The 21,844-nt window shown below is 29.2% G+C and overlaps 1 protein-coding gene and 1 long non-coding RNA gene across 7 annotated transcripts in view; one reads left to right on the top strand and one right to left on the bottom strand.

Moving 5' to 3' along the window:
• Positions 1-292: 292 nt before the first annotated feature.
• Positions 293-21,844, top strand: part of fru (sex determination protein fruitless) — a 50,759-nt gene continuing 29,207 nt past the window's right edge. For 4 of the 6 annotated variants that reach the window (XM_088235958.1, XM_088235957.1, XM_088235956.1 and 1 more), the window contains exons 1-4: positions 293-419; positions 9,792-9,946; positions 15,811-15,948; positions 21,579-21,680. In XM_088235958.1, the coding sequence (XP_088092084.1) occupies positions 9,818-9,946; positions 15,811-15,948; positions 21,579-21,680 (369 nt within the window). In that variant the 5' untranslated portion in view covers positions 293-419; positions 9,792-9,817. Of the gene's footprint in view, positions 1,139-9,791; positions 9,947-15,810; positions 15,949-21,578; positions 21,681-21,844 lie in introns of all 6 variants that reach the window. The other 2 variants (XM_088235955.1, XM_088235954.1) reach the window with 2 other exon arrangements.
• LOC148275260 (uncharacterized) lies at positions 5,766-9,911 on the bottom strand. Its single transcript, XR_015824082.1, has 2 exons — positions 9,774-9,911; positions 5,766-7,325 (listed from the first exon to the last, which is right to left on the bottom strand). It is a non-coding gene; the product is annotated as an uncharacterized LOC148275260 (long non-coding RNA).

The raw sequence follows: 21,844 nt of genomic DNA, 5'->3' as shown, positions 1-21,844 counted from the left end.
AAAACAAGTGTATTTTTTATAGAAACAGTGTTAATGTTTCATAAATTTGAATAGCACTTTAAAAAAATGTTTGCTAAAAAATTTTTTGCACAACATAAAATTACGCGTAAATAATAAGTTTTATCTGTAAAATATCGAACATGCGAAAAAATACGTTGATCATCGTAAACCAATCAATTTATGAAAACACATTTTCCGCAAAAGGAATTGAAATAATCAAACAAAATAACGTTGCAAAAAATATTTTAAAATTCGCGCGTTCGCAAATGCCACGAGTGTCGCTTCTATTACTGGCCGAATCGCACGTTGCAGAGCTCTCGAAGGCCATGCAATGTTGCGGAAATTGAGTGTGTGTGGTCGAAGTGGCAGTGCAAAGTAAGGGTCGGCTGGCATTTGTGATGGCAAATTTTTTGCAAACGGTGAGTGTACGTGTTATAACTTGTAAAGTTTGTGTTAGCGTCTGACCTTAAGTTTTTCAACGTTCAATTTACGTATATTCCCCCCCCGGTTGCGTCGCGTTTTCCTCGTGTTTTGATTTGAATAATAAAAAAATTGCGAGTTTACCGATGATCATAATGGCGCTCCAAATACTTGACACAACTGCGCGTTTTAAAATTTAACGCCCACTCGCCGTCGGGAACTGTCATGTGCCGGATTTATTGACATCTCGGATTATTAAACAAATGGTGGTTTATCGATTTAGCCCTCTTATTAGAAATCAATCTCAATTAGGGCACCGACACGGCGAGATAACGGTGCCAACATGTTGCAATTTTTTTGGCAATGCTACGACTTTTTCCAAACTTGTTTGTAAAATGGTTTAGGACCCGAGGCGATGTCTATACCCACATAGTAAGGCAGTTTACTCTGTATAGTGCAAAAATTACATAATGGACCCTCGGCCAAATTTGATGGGATTTGGTCGTGCAACAAGTAGGCATGTAGTGTGACCTAACTGTCAATAGTACGGTAACCAGATCTAAAGCTAAACTCGAAGCACCACTCTGCCGTTTATTCCTGCTAGTGATTGTGATATCGTATACCGCTCATCATTCTTTCTCCGGTATCGTGTTCTGTTCGCCGATTCTCCCACTCGCCCGCCTGAAACTGGGAAAATTATTTTTATTGTTTAAAGACAGTGAGTAGAAATTAAATAACAAATTATTTACAATATAAGAATATTCGTTCTGTATGAGAGTGTTGTCTATGTTTTTATAAATTTCACATAATAATATTTCGTTTTTTTGTGAACATTTGGCATTTGTGTTTTTATTATTTGATAAAATATGCCCTGAGTTTATTCAACAAGTGAATTTAATTATTGTTCAAAACTAAAGTGAATGATTTCATATTCTTATTAAGATCTCGGTAATTAAGAAGTGCGAGTAGTACTTTTCTAATAGGTACTGACAAGTTTTAGCAAAGAAATCAAGGAATCACATTCTTATTTTGAAATACCTAGTGCTTCATTATTTTAACCAAATAGAATAATATTATATATTATATACTAGGTTCAAATCAAACCTCTTCCTCGTAAAATTAAGTTAGTTCTGATTAATATACTTATATTATTTGGTGCTATGTTTTTTTCTCTAAACATAAATATTAATTGCTTATCTTATTTTTATCTTCAAAGTTGTAAAAATGTATCTATTTTCCTACCCGTTGATTTAATACTTATAATCAATATTTTTCTATCTTTATGAGAATTACGAATGACTTAATTTTACAGAATGCGCTTAGTTTAAGTTATTTTACTAACTGAAACCAATTTACAAATATTCCAGTATAGGGGAGAACCTCTTTGAGAATAGATTATTGAAGATAGGCATTTACAGGACTTATGATCTGTCATTGGCTGGTTTGAGTGATAATTTTTTATCATTCGCATTTCTTTAATCCTGGTATCTGTTCATTTTTATAATCGCTTAATCCAGCTAATGACAGATCATAAGCTCTGAAAATGCCTACAATTCCACATTGGCGTCTCAAAGCGAGTCTCCATCTCTGTTAAGAAATCTTACGAGGTTTTTTTTTATTACTTATGTAAAAATTAACAGGATGCGTTTTTACTAATTCCACCTTAACTTTTTTTAAATTAAAAATTCATAAATATAATCCATTTGCCAATGACGTCTAATTAAATAAACACATAAGTGTAAAGAAACTTGCATTTTAATTCGTGGTAATGCCTTTTGACTTTTGTCGTGATCAGATGTGATGCTAAAGAATAATGTCGCCATGTGTGAAAAAATGCATCGATTACAATAACTATAAAGCATACTGAAATATTGTTTCATTCTTAAATACAATTCTATTTATTGAATAAATAGATAACTAGTTATATTTTTTATGATTTTAAAGTACATACAAAAATAACATATATGGCAGCTGCCAGCTAGCGTCGTATCTTTGGTAACGAGTGTCATAGAAATAAATATGAATTTATGAAATATATATCTCTTACATGAATGTTGGCACGTATATTGTGATTCGCCATCTCTTTTTTTATTGTTAAGGACAATTTGTATATCTTACATGTAGCTAGTAGAAATAACACGTCCATTTATTATACATCAGTGCCATTTGTTAAGTGCATTTAAGTGAAAAGCATGATGCTAAAAAAATCATTAGGGTATGTGTCCGTGTCCTAAGTCGTTACCAATTGAACGTTGAAAAATGAGATATTGGTGTTATCGGGTGCAGTAAGGTCAAGTCTATGTTTTGTTAAAAACAGCCTAGCCGCTTTCATACAAAAAACTGTAATAATCTCCTGAAAATAATGTCGATCACAAAAATGACATTTCTTAATTTGCAGAAAACACCCACAGCACTAGGAAAATCTTACGGTAAAGACTCTGATGGGAAAAATAATGCCTCCAGAAATCTAATTCTCTTGATTAAATTAAATTGGATAAATACATAATTAATTTAATTTTATAAATTCATTAATTTTAGAATACCTATAAAAAGAAAACATGTATTTTTTTTTTTTATTAAATTTTTTGTTTTTTTTTACAATATACATAACAAGTAAAATAGAGTAATCAAAAATAAAGGATAATTACATAGCAATGAAATACATATTAATAGTAAAAATAGTAAATAAAAAATCCCACAAAGGTATGGCCTGTTCGTGGGTATACAAAGAAATGTTAATGAATTTTCGCTCCTATAATAGACAGTTATAATATTTTTGTGTAACAAAAGAAAGAGGAAATAAAATATTCTGTAAATGGTTATATGATATATTTTTTAAAAAGTAATAAAAAGGAAATAAAAAAAACATTAAAATATTCCTTATTATTAAAGAGCAACAAAATATATCATAGAAAAAAGAGTTCATATAAGAAGGAAAGTTTGGAAAGGTTGGAATCAATGAAATGTTATCAGTAAAAAACAAATGAAAAATTTTTGGGCCTATAAAATATGCATGTCTCAGAATGTCACCTCATACATTCAAGGCTTGAATGACTTTGATAGATTTGATATTCTATCTGGCTGTTTTCTACTAAATGGATAGGTTGCGTGGTAAAAAAAAAAAACACCAAAATTCCTTACCACATGGTCAAATTATTTTTTAAGTTATTTAAACAAACGGATCAAGTTATTCTTTACAATTAAGTACCTTAATATAAAATAATGTGTTTAATACATAATGGCACAACATACATTAGAGTCCTACTGGGGCTGGCTGTTTTCTGTAAAATGCACATTTTAGGTTGTGTGGTGGTCAGCCAGACTTTTTGTATTGTAAAAAAACGAATTTATGCACTTTTTATCACAGTAAAAAATATTCTCTGTTGTGTAGATTTGATTATTCACTCTTTTCACAAAAGTGCTTTTATCTCAGTTTTGCTTTTCTATAGTTCGCTGTTTTCTGCATAACTTCGTTCAGTTTGTCTAATAAGTATTACTGTTATTTATTTTTTGACGTATAATGACAGTCTAAAAGATTTGCCATTATTAAATATCTATTCTCTATTCCATTCCGAATATCTTCAGCCTATAAACATAACTAGTTTGGCGTAAGGGGAGAGGCTTGCACCTTGAACCATAAAATTTTCCTCCTAACAAGTAGAATTAGATGGATAAATTATGCATTCATGGGTCCTCTCAAAATACTCAATGATTCTAATTTTCCTTGATTTGTCACAAATAAAAAAATTGATACAAGTGTATGATTTATGCTGGATAGGTTCCTGTAATAAATTTTCACCTAATTTGACAGACAGATGTAAATAAAACAAAAGTAAACGTTTTGCGAGATGTATTTATGAATTTTTTATTTTATTTTACACCTAAATTTCATAGTTCAGGGCGGAAGACTTGTTGAATAATCTCACCTTTATGTAACAAAGAATCATTTACATTCGGTGAAATTGGATTACCAATACAATGCCCTATGCACCATAAGGTGCGGAAAATGGTATGATGATATCAAAATAAATCCATTATAAAACTCAGGCCACTAGCGCCCTTTTTTATTTGTTATAATAACATCTTTATTTTTTATCGTCTGATAACAATCCCGATGACTGTAAATGGAATTGGGATAAATGGAGTTTTACTGTATATTTATATTCTAAATTCATCTTTTAGTGTTACTAACATTTAGCGGGTTGCTCTATTTTTGTTTGTTCAAATGCCAGAGAGCATTTTGTGTCATAAAATGGTGTGTATTTGTCTTATTGCTTTTGACATGCATAATTCATTTCACGGTAAATTGTTACACTAAACTATTGTACCTTGAGCTATAATATTTTTCCCTATTACATAAAACTATTGGCTATAAAAAAATGCCCTCTGCCCTAACTACAAAATTATATAAAAGTAAATCGTTCCCGGTCAAGGTGCACACCTCTCCTCTGGCCATAAATGATGCTCAGACTCTTTCACTTGAAGTTTGCCATTCAAAACATAATAATTACAAAGTGTCTTTTTCTAAACAATGAACGAACAACCTTTACAAACATCCAAAGGAATTCAAATTGTAATAATGGAAAACAGATTTCTAAGAACCCACATAATGAACATAATATTGTCCTATGTTCAGTCAACAAATTAGATGTTCAATGTTTGTAAAAAATATACGCTATGTTGCTTAGTACGTATAATATACCCTAATGTGCTTATCTGGTTGGCTAACTCAAACTGTGTTTTAGGCGTACATTATGGAAGAAATTATATTACTTTTACTCTGAAAGAGACACGAAGGATTTTATACTCTTAGTTTAATTGGTTAAAATAAGTAAAGAAACATGTTGCTATCATGATTCTTCAGTGCTTAGTCTTCAGTCTTAATTATTAAACCTTCATTGAGAACATTAATTCCTAAATAAGTTAACTTCTAAAAAATCTCTTAGGGCTTCTCATTTATAACGCGTTCGTTCATTAGATCCACTCATATGGACACATATCACAACTTTCTTATTTTAGAATATTTCACTTCGGATTGATCCCTAGTTGATGGTTTGAAGTCAACCTTATTTGACTAACTTACTGGGGTACCTTTGTTGCTAACTGTTTTTTATAGGGACACATCAACACAACATCTACCCTATCATTATTTCAGTTTCACGTAGGCTATATAGCAGTCTTTACTATCAATGTCTTTTAGACCGACAGCTATAGTTGTCATTTCCTAAATGAGAGACATCGTTTTGATGGCTATAGTCTACATAACGGCGACTGTGTTAACAAAAGTTTTTAATTGTTTTCTCTATTGTTTATTTATCCTAAAAAAATATGCTTTTTAATTCTCATTTTTATTTGTCACAGTTAAGATTTTGAGAAATAAATAGTTGACACATTGAATTAGTCTCAAAAATCTCACTAATTTTATTTGAATTATTTTTCAACTTACAATAATAACATAGAGGCAGCTGCAATCATGCCTATAAGCATTCACCCTTAAAGTTTTATTTATGAATAGAGTGTTTAAGGCCAGAATATTTTGAATGGTTGAAATAATTGTCTGATCCTGTTACTCAAAAACATCTGAATAATTTGCCTGCCTAATCCAAAATATTTGAAAAGCACATATTTTACATGGTCAAGTAATTAATTATTTTCCCATTCAATAAGTGCCTATCGGACTGAACTGAACACACTTTGACGAATCGTCTTCAACACCTTTTGTATGTCTAAGGATTCACTTTTTTATGTTAAATAAGTGGTAATTTAACCTTGTATAATATTCAAAAAGTATAACTATTCAGTTGGCTTATTTGTTTTTAAAAAAATCAAGTACCCGTAAAGTATTTATTGTGTATGCAGATAATTGATAGATTTCCATAATGAAATTTGGTAAGGTATCCAAAATAAAATAAAACACTTTTATATCCAATAAACTTACCAAATTACCCATAAAGTGTTTTTATAATATGTACGTTTTTGTGGAAAAAAAACTAGATTTTTGCTGTAAAATTCTATTGTTTGTTAATTATCTATTCATATTATTTCCATCTTTGTACTGAAATTAGAGGAAATATTAAAATGTCTTAACTACTGCACACATTCTATGGAGAGTATTTTTTAAGGTTTCATTTACCAATTGAACATCGTTGATCATTGATTTAACCAACATATCATTAAATTAATAAAAAAATTATCCGTGCAAAGTAAAAAAAACAAATAGGTATATATTTAAATAGGATTGTTTAGTTTGAGATTCATAGATAGCCGCAATCCAGTAGAGAGCAAGTATCTGCCTTATTAACAAAGTTTTTAGTAACATAAGTTATCTTATACCTTATCATTGCTTCTTATCGTGCTGATTGGTCCTAATTAAGAATTTAGAGAAAGCCGTGAAGGGCAAAGTAATGATAATAACAATCAAAATGAATGAACACAATATTTGCTACTATTATTTTAGCTAGAAAATGTTGAGAAACCATTTAAAATACAAGTATTAGATTGCCCAATGATCTTGCACTACTAGACATGTGAAAGTCTTTGATTATGGTACTTGATGCCTTCGTAAAAAATATCTAATATCTCTTGGCTATTCATTATTATTGCATTTGTAGGATGTTTATATTAGCGCACAAGTGTTATGTATTCATACTTCTGTGCTTTTTATGCTAAATGTTGCTCAGGCCTACTAAAGTATTTATTTAAATTAATGCATTAAGTGTATGCTTTTTTTATTAAAAAATATCGTATTTAAAAATGTACTTACATACAAATTATTTACAATATTATGTCTGGTATTAGGTTCTACAATTTTTAAATACCGAAACACCATAATACCTATACTGGATATTCAAGTTCTTGCATATTATATTCCCTTTTCATTTTTGTAGACCCCACATTCTGCATAACTGTAAAAAAAAAACATTTATTAAATTTCAAAATATTTCATATTTATTTTTAATTCTTATATGGTCAGCTCTAGCATGCATGTATGACTTTAATGTATGTTTTAATTGACATGATGGCAACTTCATATTATACTTTATGAATTGTTCTGTTTTAGATGGGTTTATTGAGGTTCCTATTGAGATAATGGTTGAAGCCCAATTGTGAATATCTTAGCTTTGAATATTTACCCATGCAACTGTAAACCTATACTTAACTTATGTATTTATAATTTATGCAAAAAATCGTCAAACTCATGCAGTGTTACTCCAATTTATCAAAGATATTCTTTAGTGTTTTTTCTATTTTTCTGTGCTGCAATATCCATATACATATTTATTTTTAAAAATGCATTAAAATAAATATGTTTTTCATTTAATCTTGCATAAAGATTACTTATGTTTGTAGAAACATTTTATGTCAAATATGTTTTCTTCCATGTGGCTGATGCATGGTTTAGCATGGTTTTAAAGAGTGCTAATAACATTTAATAACAAATACTTCACCTGGATCATTATTAAAAAAATCTTAAACATGCTAATTCTTATCAGAAATTTCTCACAGTGTCAAAGGTGAACATTGTTTCAGTTGCTAAAATGTATTTGTTTTTATAAACTTAGATATAATTTACGCATACATCTTACTAAATGATAATACAGTTTTAAATTATGTCACTAATTTGCAAAAATGTGTCAATTTTAACAGATTATTATTAAAGTTTGTTTTTTTTATCTAACTTTCAAACAATCCACATCATTTCTATAAATACACCCCTCATAGAGTTATTATTATTATACATTATGATGGGACAGTAAGAGATTTGCTGGCCCGCGATTATGAATGGCTATCTTCATCAGTATATACTGAAACGGTATAAACTAATATCGATATTTATGTACGCAAGTGTGTATATTTGTATGAAAATTCAAAGTATCTTCGTCGGTAATTGGTAATTGAACATGTTTAGAAAAAAAAAATTGTAAAAATATTATATTTTTCATACAGAAAACTTGATTTTACTTTGTAGATAAAATTGAAGATAAATTTTAACTTCCCATCAGAAAACGTACCTTAACATTGATCACTTGAATTATCTTTCCCAAAATTAAAATATTCAATAAGTTGTCTTTGGCTGTTACATAGCAAAGTCGTCGCCAAATAAGAATGTCTACGCTCATATAGTGACCGCGGTGTAAAATATGTGTTAGGGTAGGCATTCTTATCTGGCGACGACTACTTTTACTCTACAAAATTAAAAAAAAAAAACTTTAGTCTACTATATTGTTAAACATCAGTAAATTTCTTAGTCTCATCATTATACAAGTCCTGATAATAACATAAAATAAATGCATCTATGCTGAGTTCATGTTTTTGATGTTTTTTTTTTTAATTAATGACCTTAAAAGCAATATTGTTAAAAAATTGTAAAACAAACTTCATTTCTAAACACAAGCATCCTACTCTATTAGGGAAATAGAAAGCATTGAACTATTTATATTATATTATTAAATGTATAAATGATTTGCTATGTTTAAATATAATTTTTTGTTTTTTAATTTAAAAAAAATGGATTTTTTCACACTATAATGCGAGCGAAATAATGTCTAAAAATGTAAATGAAATGCCTCGACTTAACTCAGATTTTTCTTGTGATTTGGAGCAGATCAACTGTCACAAGTTTTCGTATTGTCTTTGCTGTATATATTTATTGCTTGTAAACTTGAAAATAATATCACACATTCGATAAAATAGAGTCGATAAAATAGAGTTCTAGGAGAGCCAAAAAACTAAATCAACACGTCTCAAAACCACATATTTTCAATTGTTTCTTTTTTTCTTTTTCATTGCCAATGTGCCATATGTGTCTAACTACGGTTTTCGTTCCCCTAAGCCCAGAATTCTTAAATCTGCCAACAAACATACCAGTCTTGATTTCTTTGATAACAAGTAGTCTTCTTTCAAATGATTTTTAAATCAAATTAAACACCTTCCTCCCGCTTCCACTCCCACAAAGTCTACTACATACCATTGTGTCTTTCTACTTTTCTTTATAATAATTTTATATGCATAAATATGTCCTTAAAAATGCCCATTGGGCGTATATATAAATAAATACGTATTTAGATTTGTCTTTAAAAATGCTATAACATTTTTCAAAGAACATTTCGATTGTCATAAAGAGAATACTTAAAATATGACACTGTTTTGAGATCAGCGGCATTCAAATAAGTTTCATTGTAAATTGTCATAGAGCTATCGAACAGGCAAATCTTAAAGCAAGAATTTTATAATTTTCTTTGCATAAGACAGTTTTTTTAATAATTTATTCTGTATACTTAACTGAAAATCATGTATTTTTGAGTTACGACTACTTTATCGGATGTGCGATATGTGAATGAGTAAGTACTAACTTTGTTGTGTGTTTCCAGTTCAACCAGTGACACTATCTCCCACGATGGACCAACAGCAGTTTTGCCTACGCTGGAATAATCACCCTCACAACCTGACAGATGTGCTAGCCAGCCTTTTGCAACGGGAAGCATTGTGCGACGTCACCCTCGCATGTGATGGAGAAACTGTCAAGGTAAAAATTATTCCTTTTTCAATATTTATGAAACAGATAGAACTAGATAATGATATATTCTCTCAACAGAGGTGAAGCGATTATTAAAGAAGAAGTTAGGCTTTTACAGATTTAATGACCTTTAGCTGATTGAAGTTATCAAGTAACACATCATAATATTCAACTTTCACATTCCATTTCAAGAGCTAGATAAAATGCTAAGGGCCAGTTGCACAAAAAAATATGTTGAAAACAGATTAAAGTTAAATAATTGTTTCATTTTTGTCAAAATGGGTTGCATCAAGAGTCATATAAAACAACCCATTTTTATAAAAATACAGTAATTATTTAACTTTATTTTTTGCAATGCAACTCTGCCTGAAGGGTTAAATCCTGTATTTGTCTACAAAAATTTGAACACAATCAAAATTTTGTTTAACAAAGCTGCCTTGTGGTGCAGCTGTGCCAGGTTTGATTCCCAACAATATTAACACGAAATATATATATATAGTGAATTCTTTTTTTTCGTTGCTTTACTAATAAATTTCACCATTCTTGAACTCTCATTTTGTCTATCATGTAATAAATTATTGATATACGCTACAGCTGAAAAAAAATTTAGTGCCCTGTTTATAAAAAACGTCCACCATATTTTCGTAAATATATATGTATTTATTTTTAACTTGTAAATTAAGATTTAAGAAAATAAAGTTGAGAGCACCACTGAAAAAAATAGCATTAAAAAAAATTATAAATTTCAAAAACTTTTAAAATTCTTGACCTAAAAAACATAATATTAACAAACTCCTTTTTCCCTGAAGATACTTTTTTTCAAACTTATTTTGGAAATAACTTTGCCATTTGTGTAAATACGAGATGTTTTGTGAAGTGTTCATAAAATTATATGACCTCATCATCAAGTCAAAACAGCAAAGTTATAGTCTAAATAGGTTTTTTGCGGAATACTATCCATATTTTTTAATATTTAGCCTATATTTATCACACAAAATAAGCAAATAGATTTTGTGTGTATTTTATTTCATCAGTTTTAAATATTTCAATTAATTTTTAACACAAGCTGTTTATTGGTACTGTAGAAAGTTTTTGAAACCATATTATGCAATTTTTTTCATTATTTTTTTAAAACATTTATACAATATTAGATTATTTAATTATTTTCTGGATATTTATGGTCTTCATTTTTGTATAGATTATTTCACCCGCAATTCATCCGAATTTATTTGTCTTGTAGAATAATACTAAGCCCTTTTGTCTTAGATTTTTATTTCACACCGTTTTTATGCATAAATTCATTAACAAATTTAAATATTTATTTTTAAAAAAAAACATGAAAGGGTTCTGTTGGATTACTATTGAATATTTATTCATATAAAATTTTAAGCAATTATGTATGTGTTTCAATAATGCATAACGTGTAACTTTAATGAATGTTAGTTTTATAGAAACATCGTTTTTTCCTTTTCAAATAATCACAAATTTAATATTAGAAACAATGGTAAATAATTATGTATTTCTAAGAGAGAAAAAAACGATTATGGAAGAAAAAGATATTTCTATTACGTTAACATATTATAACAGAGATGAAGAACATTTAAGAGAAGGTTATATAGAAGTCTAGGCATTTACAGGGCTTATGACCTGTCAATAGCTGGTTTAAGTGGCCACTTTACACACCGTGTAACATTCCCCGTTCTGCCCATATTTGAACATCTATATTCCTTCCATTCTTTTATCTGTTGATGTTTGTGAAGGTAAAGAGCTGAAACCTTTATTTATGCGGGTGAGATTCATCTAATTGAATTATTTCACCTACATACTAGGCAACTAGCCATTCACATCACTTAAACCAGCCAATGACAGGTCATAAGCCCTGTAAATGCCTAGACTTCTATATAACCCTATCTGAAATGTTCTTCATCTCTGTTGTAATATGTTAATATAAACAGCTCCCCGGGGAGTTGAATCCAGTACTTGTTTACAAAAATTTGGACAAACTCAAAATATTGTTTCTATTACGTGTTTAACAAATTTATGTTCATAATTCTGTTATATAACTTCGCATATAAAAAATTAAGTTATGTAAATCGTAAAATGGTATGCCCAGCGAACAGACATCCTTCAAACCATGAATGTAAATTTTTGGTCATTTTTTGCGAATGGTCAATGATTATGTTTATTAATATGACCACTTTACCTGCATCAGCTGGAATATTTGAATAACTAAATATCACATTATAGAATCAAAATGTTCAGCCGAGACCTTCAAATTATATCGCAATCATTTTAGCTATTTTTTGTGCAACGGTTGTTTGCAAATCCAGTAATTATCTTTTTCCCCATGGTATTTTAACATCTCGTTACAGAAATATAATGTAATTTACCTTTTTTGTATCTTACATACACTGGACATAGGGTGCATTGACTTGTATCTGTTCAGTGTTCATAATGCACTCTGTTAACTGTATTTATTTTCTTATGGTCATCTTATTTATCATTACAAACATTTCCAATTATTCATAATCTTCTTTTATCTGAAATCGATAAATTGTGGGATAATCATACTGTGGGAATCAATTCATTAATGTTAGTACACATTTTTCTCATATTTTGTTATCAACTTTTAACAAATATTCATTACCAATCTTTTTTACAGCTTCCAATCTTTTCCACAATATTTACTTGTTTTACTCTTGTTATTGATGTATAGGATTTTTTGTTTTTTATTAAAGTGCCATAACTCTTCGAGTGATTCAATTCAACAGCCATCAAAAGTGCACTAACATGTCAAAAGAAAGTAGAGATAGCCTAAATGTTTAGGTGGTCTAACCTCAATTATGGCAATGTCATTAACCTTTCCTGCTCACTACAGTACAAGTGTGGGATGCCACAGAATAGTTAGAAAGATGTGCAACTGGTGTTATGTATTTTTAAATCTAGTCTGACTCATGTTCATATATTACACATATATAACAAGTAGTGTGTTATTTTTAAATCAATCTTGCCAAACACCATTATCTTTTTTTTACAAAACTTTTTCACCGACATGGAAATGAAGTATTTTTTTTCTAATTTAAAAATAATTTCGTAATTTAATCTGTTTTGAATTTTTTTATTATTTATTTATTGTTTGAATTTGTTCAATCAATTGTCTTTTTTAAAATATATTTTTTTATCTCAGGGGCGTTTTACAAAAGTTATGCAATATTAAATTTTTACTTAAAATTTTAGTAAAACAGTTTATTTCATAATTAATTTTAGTATGGTAAACCTACTCCTTTCTGTCAGAATTATCAATAATACATGCATGTAAAGACTTAAAATAAAAATATATAAAATTCCAATTCGGAACACATGATTTGTAAGATTTAAAAAATATTGATTAATAAATATTAGTATTTTTTACTAATGCCTTATTTAAATAATTTGATCTGGATAGCCAGAAGCAATGCAATTTGTAATCAAATAAAAGTACTAGCCATTAGTGCTGTTACATGGCTTAGAGCACAGTTCTGTTAGTTACAAACTTCTCTGTACTGTTATCTTGTGTTACTGGATTTTACTACCAAACTTTGTTAAAAAAATAAATGACTGGTTACCAATAAACCGAAACAGTTAGAATTTTCGCTTATCCGAATAAATGGCTTATACATTAAGTATATAAACAGTTTAATTGATAGCTCTCACAATATGTGAACTACATTGATCAGCTTGATTTGCAATTTCTATACTGTAAGTGTGCAGAACTCACCATACCAAATGGTTTCACCCTACATCTAGTCTAATACACAGTTAAATATTCCACATTTGATATAACCAATTACATACTTCATTTATCTTTATATATAGCTACAGTAATCTTTTCTAATTTATATTTTATTATGTTAATTGATTCACATTTATTACAGTAATTTATTGTAACATATAATTTAGAGATTTTCTAAATCAAACTAGTCAATAACAATATCACAATTGTTTTATTTCTATTTATGATGCATTTTTCAATAATGAATATCAGTTATTACTAATTTAAACGATTTTTTGCTATGTATTTCATTGTAGGATTACAAATTATGACTTCATTAGTTTTCTTCTTCCTTAGTATTTACAATTTTTAAAATTCCTTTTTAAAAAAGTCCAAATTGTAGTTTCTTGTAAATTCTAGTATCATTATTTTTTAATACCTACATCTGATGCTGTTTTTAGCAGATCATAAATTACATCAAGACAAGTTGTGGTATATTTTATGCTTCGTTTACCAGTCCAATGTATAAAATATTATATTATCCATTAAATGTTTTTTTTTCTTTCAAGTTATTTTGTGATTTAAAAAAAAGTTATCCTATTAAGTTTTATTTTTCTTTTATTCCTTAGCCACAACTAATAGATAGTTCATTGGACACTGCAAAGGTATACTTTTTGCAGTTGTCTTAATATTTTTTACATAAAGCCGAGAGCTTACATTAGAATATTAAATACTTAAAAATAACTTATATCCATTAGTAATGTGACTAGATACATCAAGTGGATCCAATTATATATTTAGTAAAATAAATATTTGCATTCTTACAATTACCCAAATATTTCATTTTAACGGCCATTTTCAACGAGTTGTAAATAACTCACTCTTAGAAAATGGGAATCAGGTTGGGGTAGAGTGAGATTCGAACCATTGATCTGCGAGTCCGAGAAACTAGCTATGGGACTACAACCCGATTCACTTACGTACGTAATAAACTTACAATGCTATTATTTTTAAATGGTTAGCAATTAAATAAGTCATTTTAAATTAAAAGTTGTGGTCCCGTTGCTAATGAGCACTCACAAATCAGAGGTCCGAGGCTTGAACCTCGCATTACCAAAACTTGATTCATATTCTTTGAGTTTTTTTTACTAATAACGCAAATATATATTTTTTCATATATATATATTTTTTTTTAAATAATTTCTTTCTCTATATAAAATATTTGTGTTTCAGTCATGTTTCATCGATCCACTTTAAATTAAATTCTGGATTATACAAAAAGTAATATGGTCAGAAATATTTTGAGCCTGTTCAAATCTTTGTAGACAAGCACTGAATTTAACACTTTAAGGATTTAATTAAGATTAGCATACTCAAAACATTGTTAGTAAAAAACAATAAAGCTAAAATCATTATCATATCCTTTCCGCACCTAATCATGCATAGGGCACTGCATTGGTACACTAATCGCAGTGTTTCTTGATCATTTTTGTTACATGGCAGTAAGATGATTAGTCTTACGCTTCAGGTACCAGTCCAGGGAATATGAAATACTCTAGTGTAAAAACACATTATAATGAAATATTTCATGTCAACCATGTCCGGAATCGAACCCGAGACCTCTTGCGTGGTAACCTAACCTAACCACTACACCACGAGGCTGACAAGGCTAAAAATATGTATCAAAATTGAACAGTATCGAAAAATTCAGTAGTTTTAATACCAAGCATAATTTTAGAATTTTTTGTCACTTTATTAGCATTTTTTTATTACAGTTGTTATGAAAACTTGATTCAACTTTTTGTTTCAATATGTTTTGTTTTATTATATGTATTATGACTTTATGTTTTATTAATAAAATTAATAAATTCAGAAGTATCTCACCTAAATCAAGGTTTCACAGATTTTTACTTCACAAAAATCAACAGATGTATGCACGAATTGTAGATACATTGATGTTCAAATACAGATAGATTAATACATGTTACACACTTACTATAAGCAATAAATGAACTAGCCATTTGCAGTTCGTGAGCCCTGTAAATGCCTAGACTTTAATATCCCTTCGCAAATAAGTTCTCAGTCCCTTTTTAATATGAATATTTGTTTGTTTTCTTTGCAGGCACATCAGACGATACTGTCAGCATGCTCACCGTACTTCGAGAGCATATTCTTACAGAACTCCCATCCGCATCCAATTATATTCCTCAAGGACGTCAGATTCTCAGAAATTAAGTCGCTACTAGATTTTATGTATAAGGTAAGATTCGATATTCAACTATTCTAATTTTATTGCACTCTACTGCGCCGGAGGTATTGCCAGGAAGGATTATTATTGCATTTACTTACATACCTACCTTGCTAGAATTTATTTTATAGTCATAAGCAAGATCTCCAATTGAATTCAAGTTTAATTATTGTTAAAAAAATTTATTCCAATTTTAATTATTGTTAAATTTTTTCATACTCTTATTACTCTAATCAGGGTTTATTCTCACAATCCATAAGTACGTATGTTTTTTACAATATATTTCGTCCGCCTCGTGGTCTAATGGTTAGCGCATTTGCCTATCATGCAAGAGGTCTCAGGTATGTTTCCCTACGTGGCCGACATAAAATATTTATTTATAAGGTGTTTTTAAACTGCAGTATTTCATAGTCAACTGCCGCCTGAAGCGGAAGACTGATCATCTTACCGTCATGTAAAATATATATATATATATTATAATATACAGGGTGTTCTTTAAACCCTGTCACATCCGAAACCACTATGATTAGTATGAGCAAGAAGACATATTGGCACATTAAAATATTTTTTTAGAACAAATTAAATTTAAAAAAATTAAATATCAAAGAAAGCAAATGGTTGCTTACTTCTGCAGGGGTGAAACGAGGAGGGGGAAGGGGGGATTCTGGTACTGCGCCGCGCTCCCCTCACTTCTCCCCTGCAGAAGTAAGCAACCATTTGTTTTTTTAAATATTTTATTTTCAAAAATTTTCTTTGTTGTAAATATTTTTTTTAATATGCTAATATGTCTTCTTGCCCATACTGATAATCGTGGTTTCGGATGTGACAGGGTTTAAAGAACATCCTGTATTTATTTTTTTTAATTTTCCAATCCAATTAAAAATCATGACAATGATTTTTTATTAATCATTCTTAAGAAGACTTTAGTAACAGTGTGTTTGAATGTTTAATAAGCCTATGTTAATGTGTTAGTGTCTGTCGGTGAACCAAGTAAACATACAATTGTTGCCTGTGTAAGCGCGCTTACACAGGCAAAGCGCACATTTGAATGATTTATATGAAAACTTTGTTACACACGTAAGCAAAGTTTATTAAAGATTTGAATGGACTATGCTGTTTTTATGTTTAGTTGAATTATTCGATGAAATATTACCAAGTATAATTTTTTTAATTTAGAATGAAAATGCACACTTTCTAACAATGTGTGGTTTTCTGCTGAATTAATTCAAAATGTTTGATTGGTGGTATGTATATGATGTCAGTAATTCAAAATTAATTAGAATATTCCAAGAACTTCATTGATATCTTTCCGCTATAAGTATAATGTTATTAATGACTTTTTTAATTCGGCTCTACTTTAACATATAAAAAAGTTCAATCTGCAGGCGCTTTAGTATTATCATTATACAGTAAAATCCCCCTATTACGTTTTTTAAGGAAGCAAGAAAAAAGTGTAAAACTGAGGAAAACAGTAATGTGAGGAAATGAAAATTGTACAGAAAATATAGGAATTAGATAAAAATAAAATTAATTTGTCACACTGTAGTGTACATATACTTCCAGAAAAGTTGTAAAAACGGTGATAATTGGGGATCGTTAATATTTTTTTGACTATTTTCAATGATTTCACTAAAAATATTTTTATATTTTTTCAAACAATGACTGTTTTTTTTATTTGATTTAAAAACAGCACGTTAAAAATATTTTATATGTGAATAAAAATAACGAAAATAAAATTTTGAATTTGCCTAAAATAACCTACAAAATCTTTTTCCCTAAATGTCAGTAAATTGTATTTTATATGATATCACTTTTTTTTTATGGCATCACTAAAAACAACTGTCACATAGATCGCTGCAGACAACTTTTTAAACCATCTTTTTTATAACTTAAAAAACATCGCAATTTATTGATATTAAAACCTTATTGTTCCTAAACGTTTGTCAACTGCATATGGCGGCCTCCGTGGTGTAGTGGTCAAGACACTTGACTCACTCACGGAATGTTCCGGGTTCGATTCCCGGTGAGAACACAAAAATTAAAATGTGATTTTTCTCAAGCCTGGGTGGGTGCTCTGTGATGTAATTCACCACTGTAATTAGGCCTCTTGGCCTGTTGTGGTGCGAAAAAAAATGTAAAATCATGATTTGTAGTCAATATGACGTTTTTGTTCAAATGAAAACTAAAATTAACCCTTAAGGAAGACTTAAACAAAAAAGTCTATTACACTGCACCTGCTTTGAATTTAGGTTAAGACAATAATTTATCCTTTATTAGTTGTTTACCTGTTTTTATTCTTCATTTGTGTAGCACATGCGGTGGTGCGTCACCATTATTATGACATTCTTTTGGCTTTTTTGACACGTCAAATGAATTCCGAAATTTTTGAAGTAAAACCGGGGTGATGAAAAATGTAAAAAACCTTAATTGGGGGGAATATTTGTATGAGAATGTATGAAGAAAAATGGCTCCTGAACATTCACACAGTAAAACGTAAAATTGAGGAATGTAAAAGTGAGATTTTACTGTATTTATGTTTATAAATAAATAACAAATTTGTTTTAATTTAATGAATTTTTTTTTTTTTTTCACCTCAACTGGCCAGGAGGCCCAATTACAGTAGTGAATTACATCACGAAATACCCAGGCTTAAAAAAAACCACATTTGATTTTTGTGTTCTTACCGGGAATCGAACCCGGAACCTTCCGTGTGTGAGTCAAGCGTCTCGACCACTACACCACGGAGGCCGCCAATTTTCACTTTCCAAGTTTTCCTACCATTATAAATAAGAATTAAATACAAATTGTTTTAATCAATAAAAAGTACAAAAACCATTTATTTTATCTAATGTAAACTTCAGAAAACAAATCAATGTTAGATTATAATATAAGTCATATAATTATTTTTTCTCATTACAGTTTCTCGTAATACAGTAATATTGTAAAATGTGTGTTAAAGCCATGATGGCTCAATTTAAGTTGATTTTATGTGTGATCTGCAAAACTTACGTTTATAATAAGACCTCCTACATCTTTCTAGAGAACTTGCATTATTTGGAAATAAGAATTTATAACTTCTTAAAGAAATAATGTTTCAAATGAAAACTACAATAATAAAAAAAAACATTTAAAAATAAATTAATTTGATTATTCACCTTTACTAACTTCGGCTCTGCATAAGCTATATAATAAAGATAGAAAAATATAATTGATAAATAGTTCTTCCTTAGAAAATTCACCCAAAATATTATTTTTATTCAGATACACATTTATATGTTTTAAAATCCCTTTAATCAGACATAAATATGCGATTCTACTAATCATTATACATTGTTATTTATTCGAGACAAGAATGTATGAAACCCGTATTCTTCTTATAAATTTAAATATACTTTTTATGGTTATTTTATATATTCGTGTGTTGGTTGTGAGATCCTTGTTTGATCAATCGTTGTCAGTTTTTATTTCATTATATTTGTTCAAATACATTCATATTGGAGAATGAATGAAAACACTATAATTGATGTTTGTAAAAACTGATTTTATAAGGGTCCACATAATTTGTAATTTTGTTATTCCACTCAAAGTAATTTTGTTTCGTGACCTTTTGATAGCCCGTTTATTTGTTAGTTGATTTTTAAATAATATCTAACGTCATTCCACAATAGTGTGCTAAAATTCAAATTGAAATATTCTAAGTTAAATCTAGGCAGACCAAATATTGACTCAGGTGCCAAAGGAATATATTATTTGTCTTATGTAGTACATATCAACAGATGTGAGTTGGGTCCGATTATATAATATTATTCATAAAAAGAAACTACTTATAAAAATGATTATACTTTTATATTTTAATGAAAATAATTATCCTGGAATATATATAGTCCAATTTGGTTATAACTATCATGGAAATAGTGAGATCTTAAATATTCGTTCTTGACATTTTAGTTTGTGGTTTTTTCCATACAATTTATTCACTTTTATGACAAGCTCCTTCTCGGACATACACGAAAATATTATCAATGGTTGAGCAAAAACTCGTCCATTCTTTAAAAACATAATTTTCAAAATAAGAACCTAAATAATAAAATTCAAGCGTGCAACTAACTTAGGACTGCTGCTGGGCGTCAGAATCAGGTGACGTTTATGGCACCATGTAAGTGTCTAAGTACTAATTGGTGTTTTTGCCAGTTTCGGTTTTGGTTTCAGACAGTTTTAGCTAATAAAATTAGTTTTGGCCAAAAATTGGCTAAGCCGAAAACCTGCGGTCTATTACATTCGGCAGTACTCGGGTGTCTTGTGGCTCGTGACTCGGCTGCGTGACCTGTGATTAGGGTTTCCATTCGAGACTCGAGGCTCTCGAAATTTCGAGTCTCGAGACATTTTCAATATCGAAGCTCTCAAGATGCTAATATCAAAATTTTGAGACCAGCAATTAAAAAATGTAACAATGGCAATATCCTTTTGGATAATATGATAATAAAAATGATGGTAGAATTTTAGCACTCATAAATTGTATGTACAACAACAACGAACCAAAAAGTGCCAAAAAATAAACAAATTTACCCATCAAATTTATGCCTTTTATTTTATTGAACACTTATTTTAATAAACTCGTTAACAGTAAAAATGCGTTATGGGTGTTTTAAGGGACTTATTACTTATTTAAATAAGTTTCTGGTTCAGCCAAAACTAGAACTGAAGCAGAAAATTCGGTTTCTGTTTTGCCTGAAAATATTGTTTCGGTTGGTTACTAAAACAGTCCTTATTTTTACTGAGGATTACCACAATCATTGATTGAATTTCATTCAATAGTTCAATACTATAATATAGGCATACATTAATGAAATATAAATACGTAGTGTTTTAAACTTTTTGAACATTTTGTTATTTCTCTGTATATTGTATATTAGTCTTCTTTGCATATTCTCACATGTAAAAAAAGAAAAAAAGAAAATTGTTAAGTGTCCTCGGCACTCGTAACCCAGTGAGGTCACATTATTTTTATTATTAATTATTGTTTATAATGTGAAAAAATAACGAATAATTAAATAAATAAGTAGATTTAGACTATTTAGGAACAACATAATTTAACCTAAAAATCCTTTGTTTAAGTTCTTATTGCCGGTTTTATTATTCTTAAATAATATTTTAATTAAGTTTTTTTTATCATTTCTCACCCAATAGGTTTGTGATTATTTTTGTTTAAGTTCGCAATATCTTTTGACCTCACTTGTAATTTTGGTATGAACAAAAAATAAATTGCCCAAAGGTTACTTAGATAAGTGAAGTGATACTTCTTCAAAGATGATGTAAATTGAGAAAGAAGAGGTAGATCAACAACAATAACGATGTTCTACAGATTCGGTTTTTATATAAAATTGTTTTTGATATGGTATTTAATCTTTCGATGAGAAGAATTATTGTTAAATAAAAGAAACCCCTCAAAAACATGATAATCATTAAATTAAGGAAAAGTAAATTATTATAGGTAGAGAATTTGAATGATTGACAAACTCAAATTTCTGTGCATTAATTTCCTTATGAATGATGATGGGTTATCAATATGTTTTTTTAGCATGTTATGTATTTATTTGATAAATTTAACTGTCATTCATATATTTTTCTTTCATTGTTTGCAGGGTGAGGTGAATGTCGGTCAAAATATGTTGTCAATGTTCCTGAAAACTGCCGAAAGCTTACAAGTTAGGGGGCTTACGGAAAATAATGCATTTAATTCAAAGGTATGTACATATATATATATATATATACAGGATGTTCTTTAAACCCTATCACATCCGAAAACCACGATGATCAGTATGGGCAAGAAGACATATTAGCATATTAAAAAAATATTTAGAACGAACAAATTGATTTCAAAGAAAATATTTAAAAAAACAAATGGTTG

This window comes from Micrasema longulum, unplaced genomic scaffold (assembly GCF_059751315.1).
Source record: "Micrasema longulum isolate JH-2025_06_02 unplaced genomic scaffold, ASM5975131v1 h1tg001478l, whole genome shotgun sequence".
In the NCBI taxonomy this organism is placed as follows: Eukaryota; Metazoa; Arthropoda; class Insecta; order Trichoptera; family Brachycentridae; genus Micrasema; species Micrasema longulum.
This window is presented reverse-complemented; position numbering and strand designations above follow the sequence as displayed.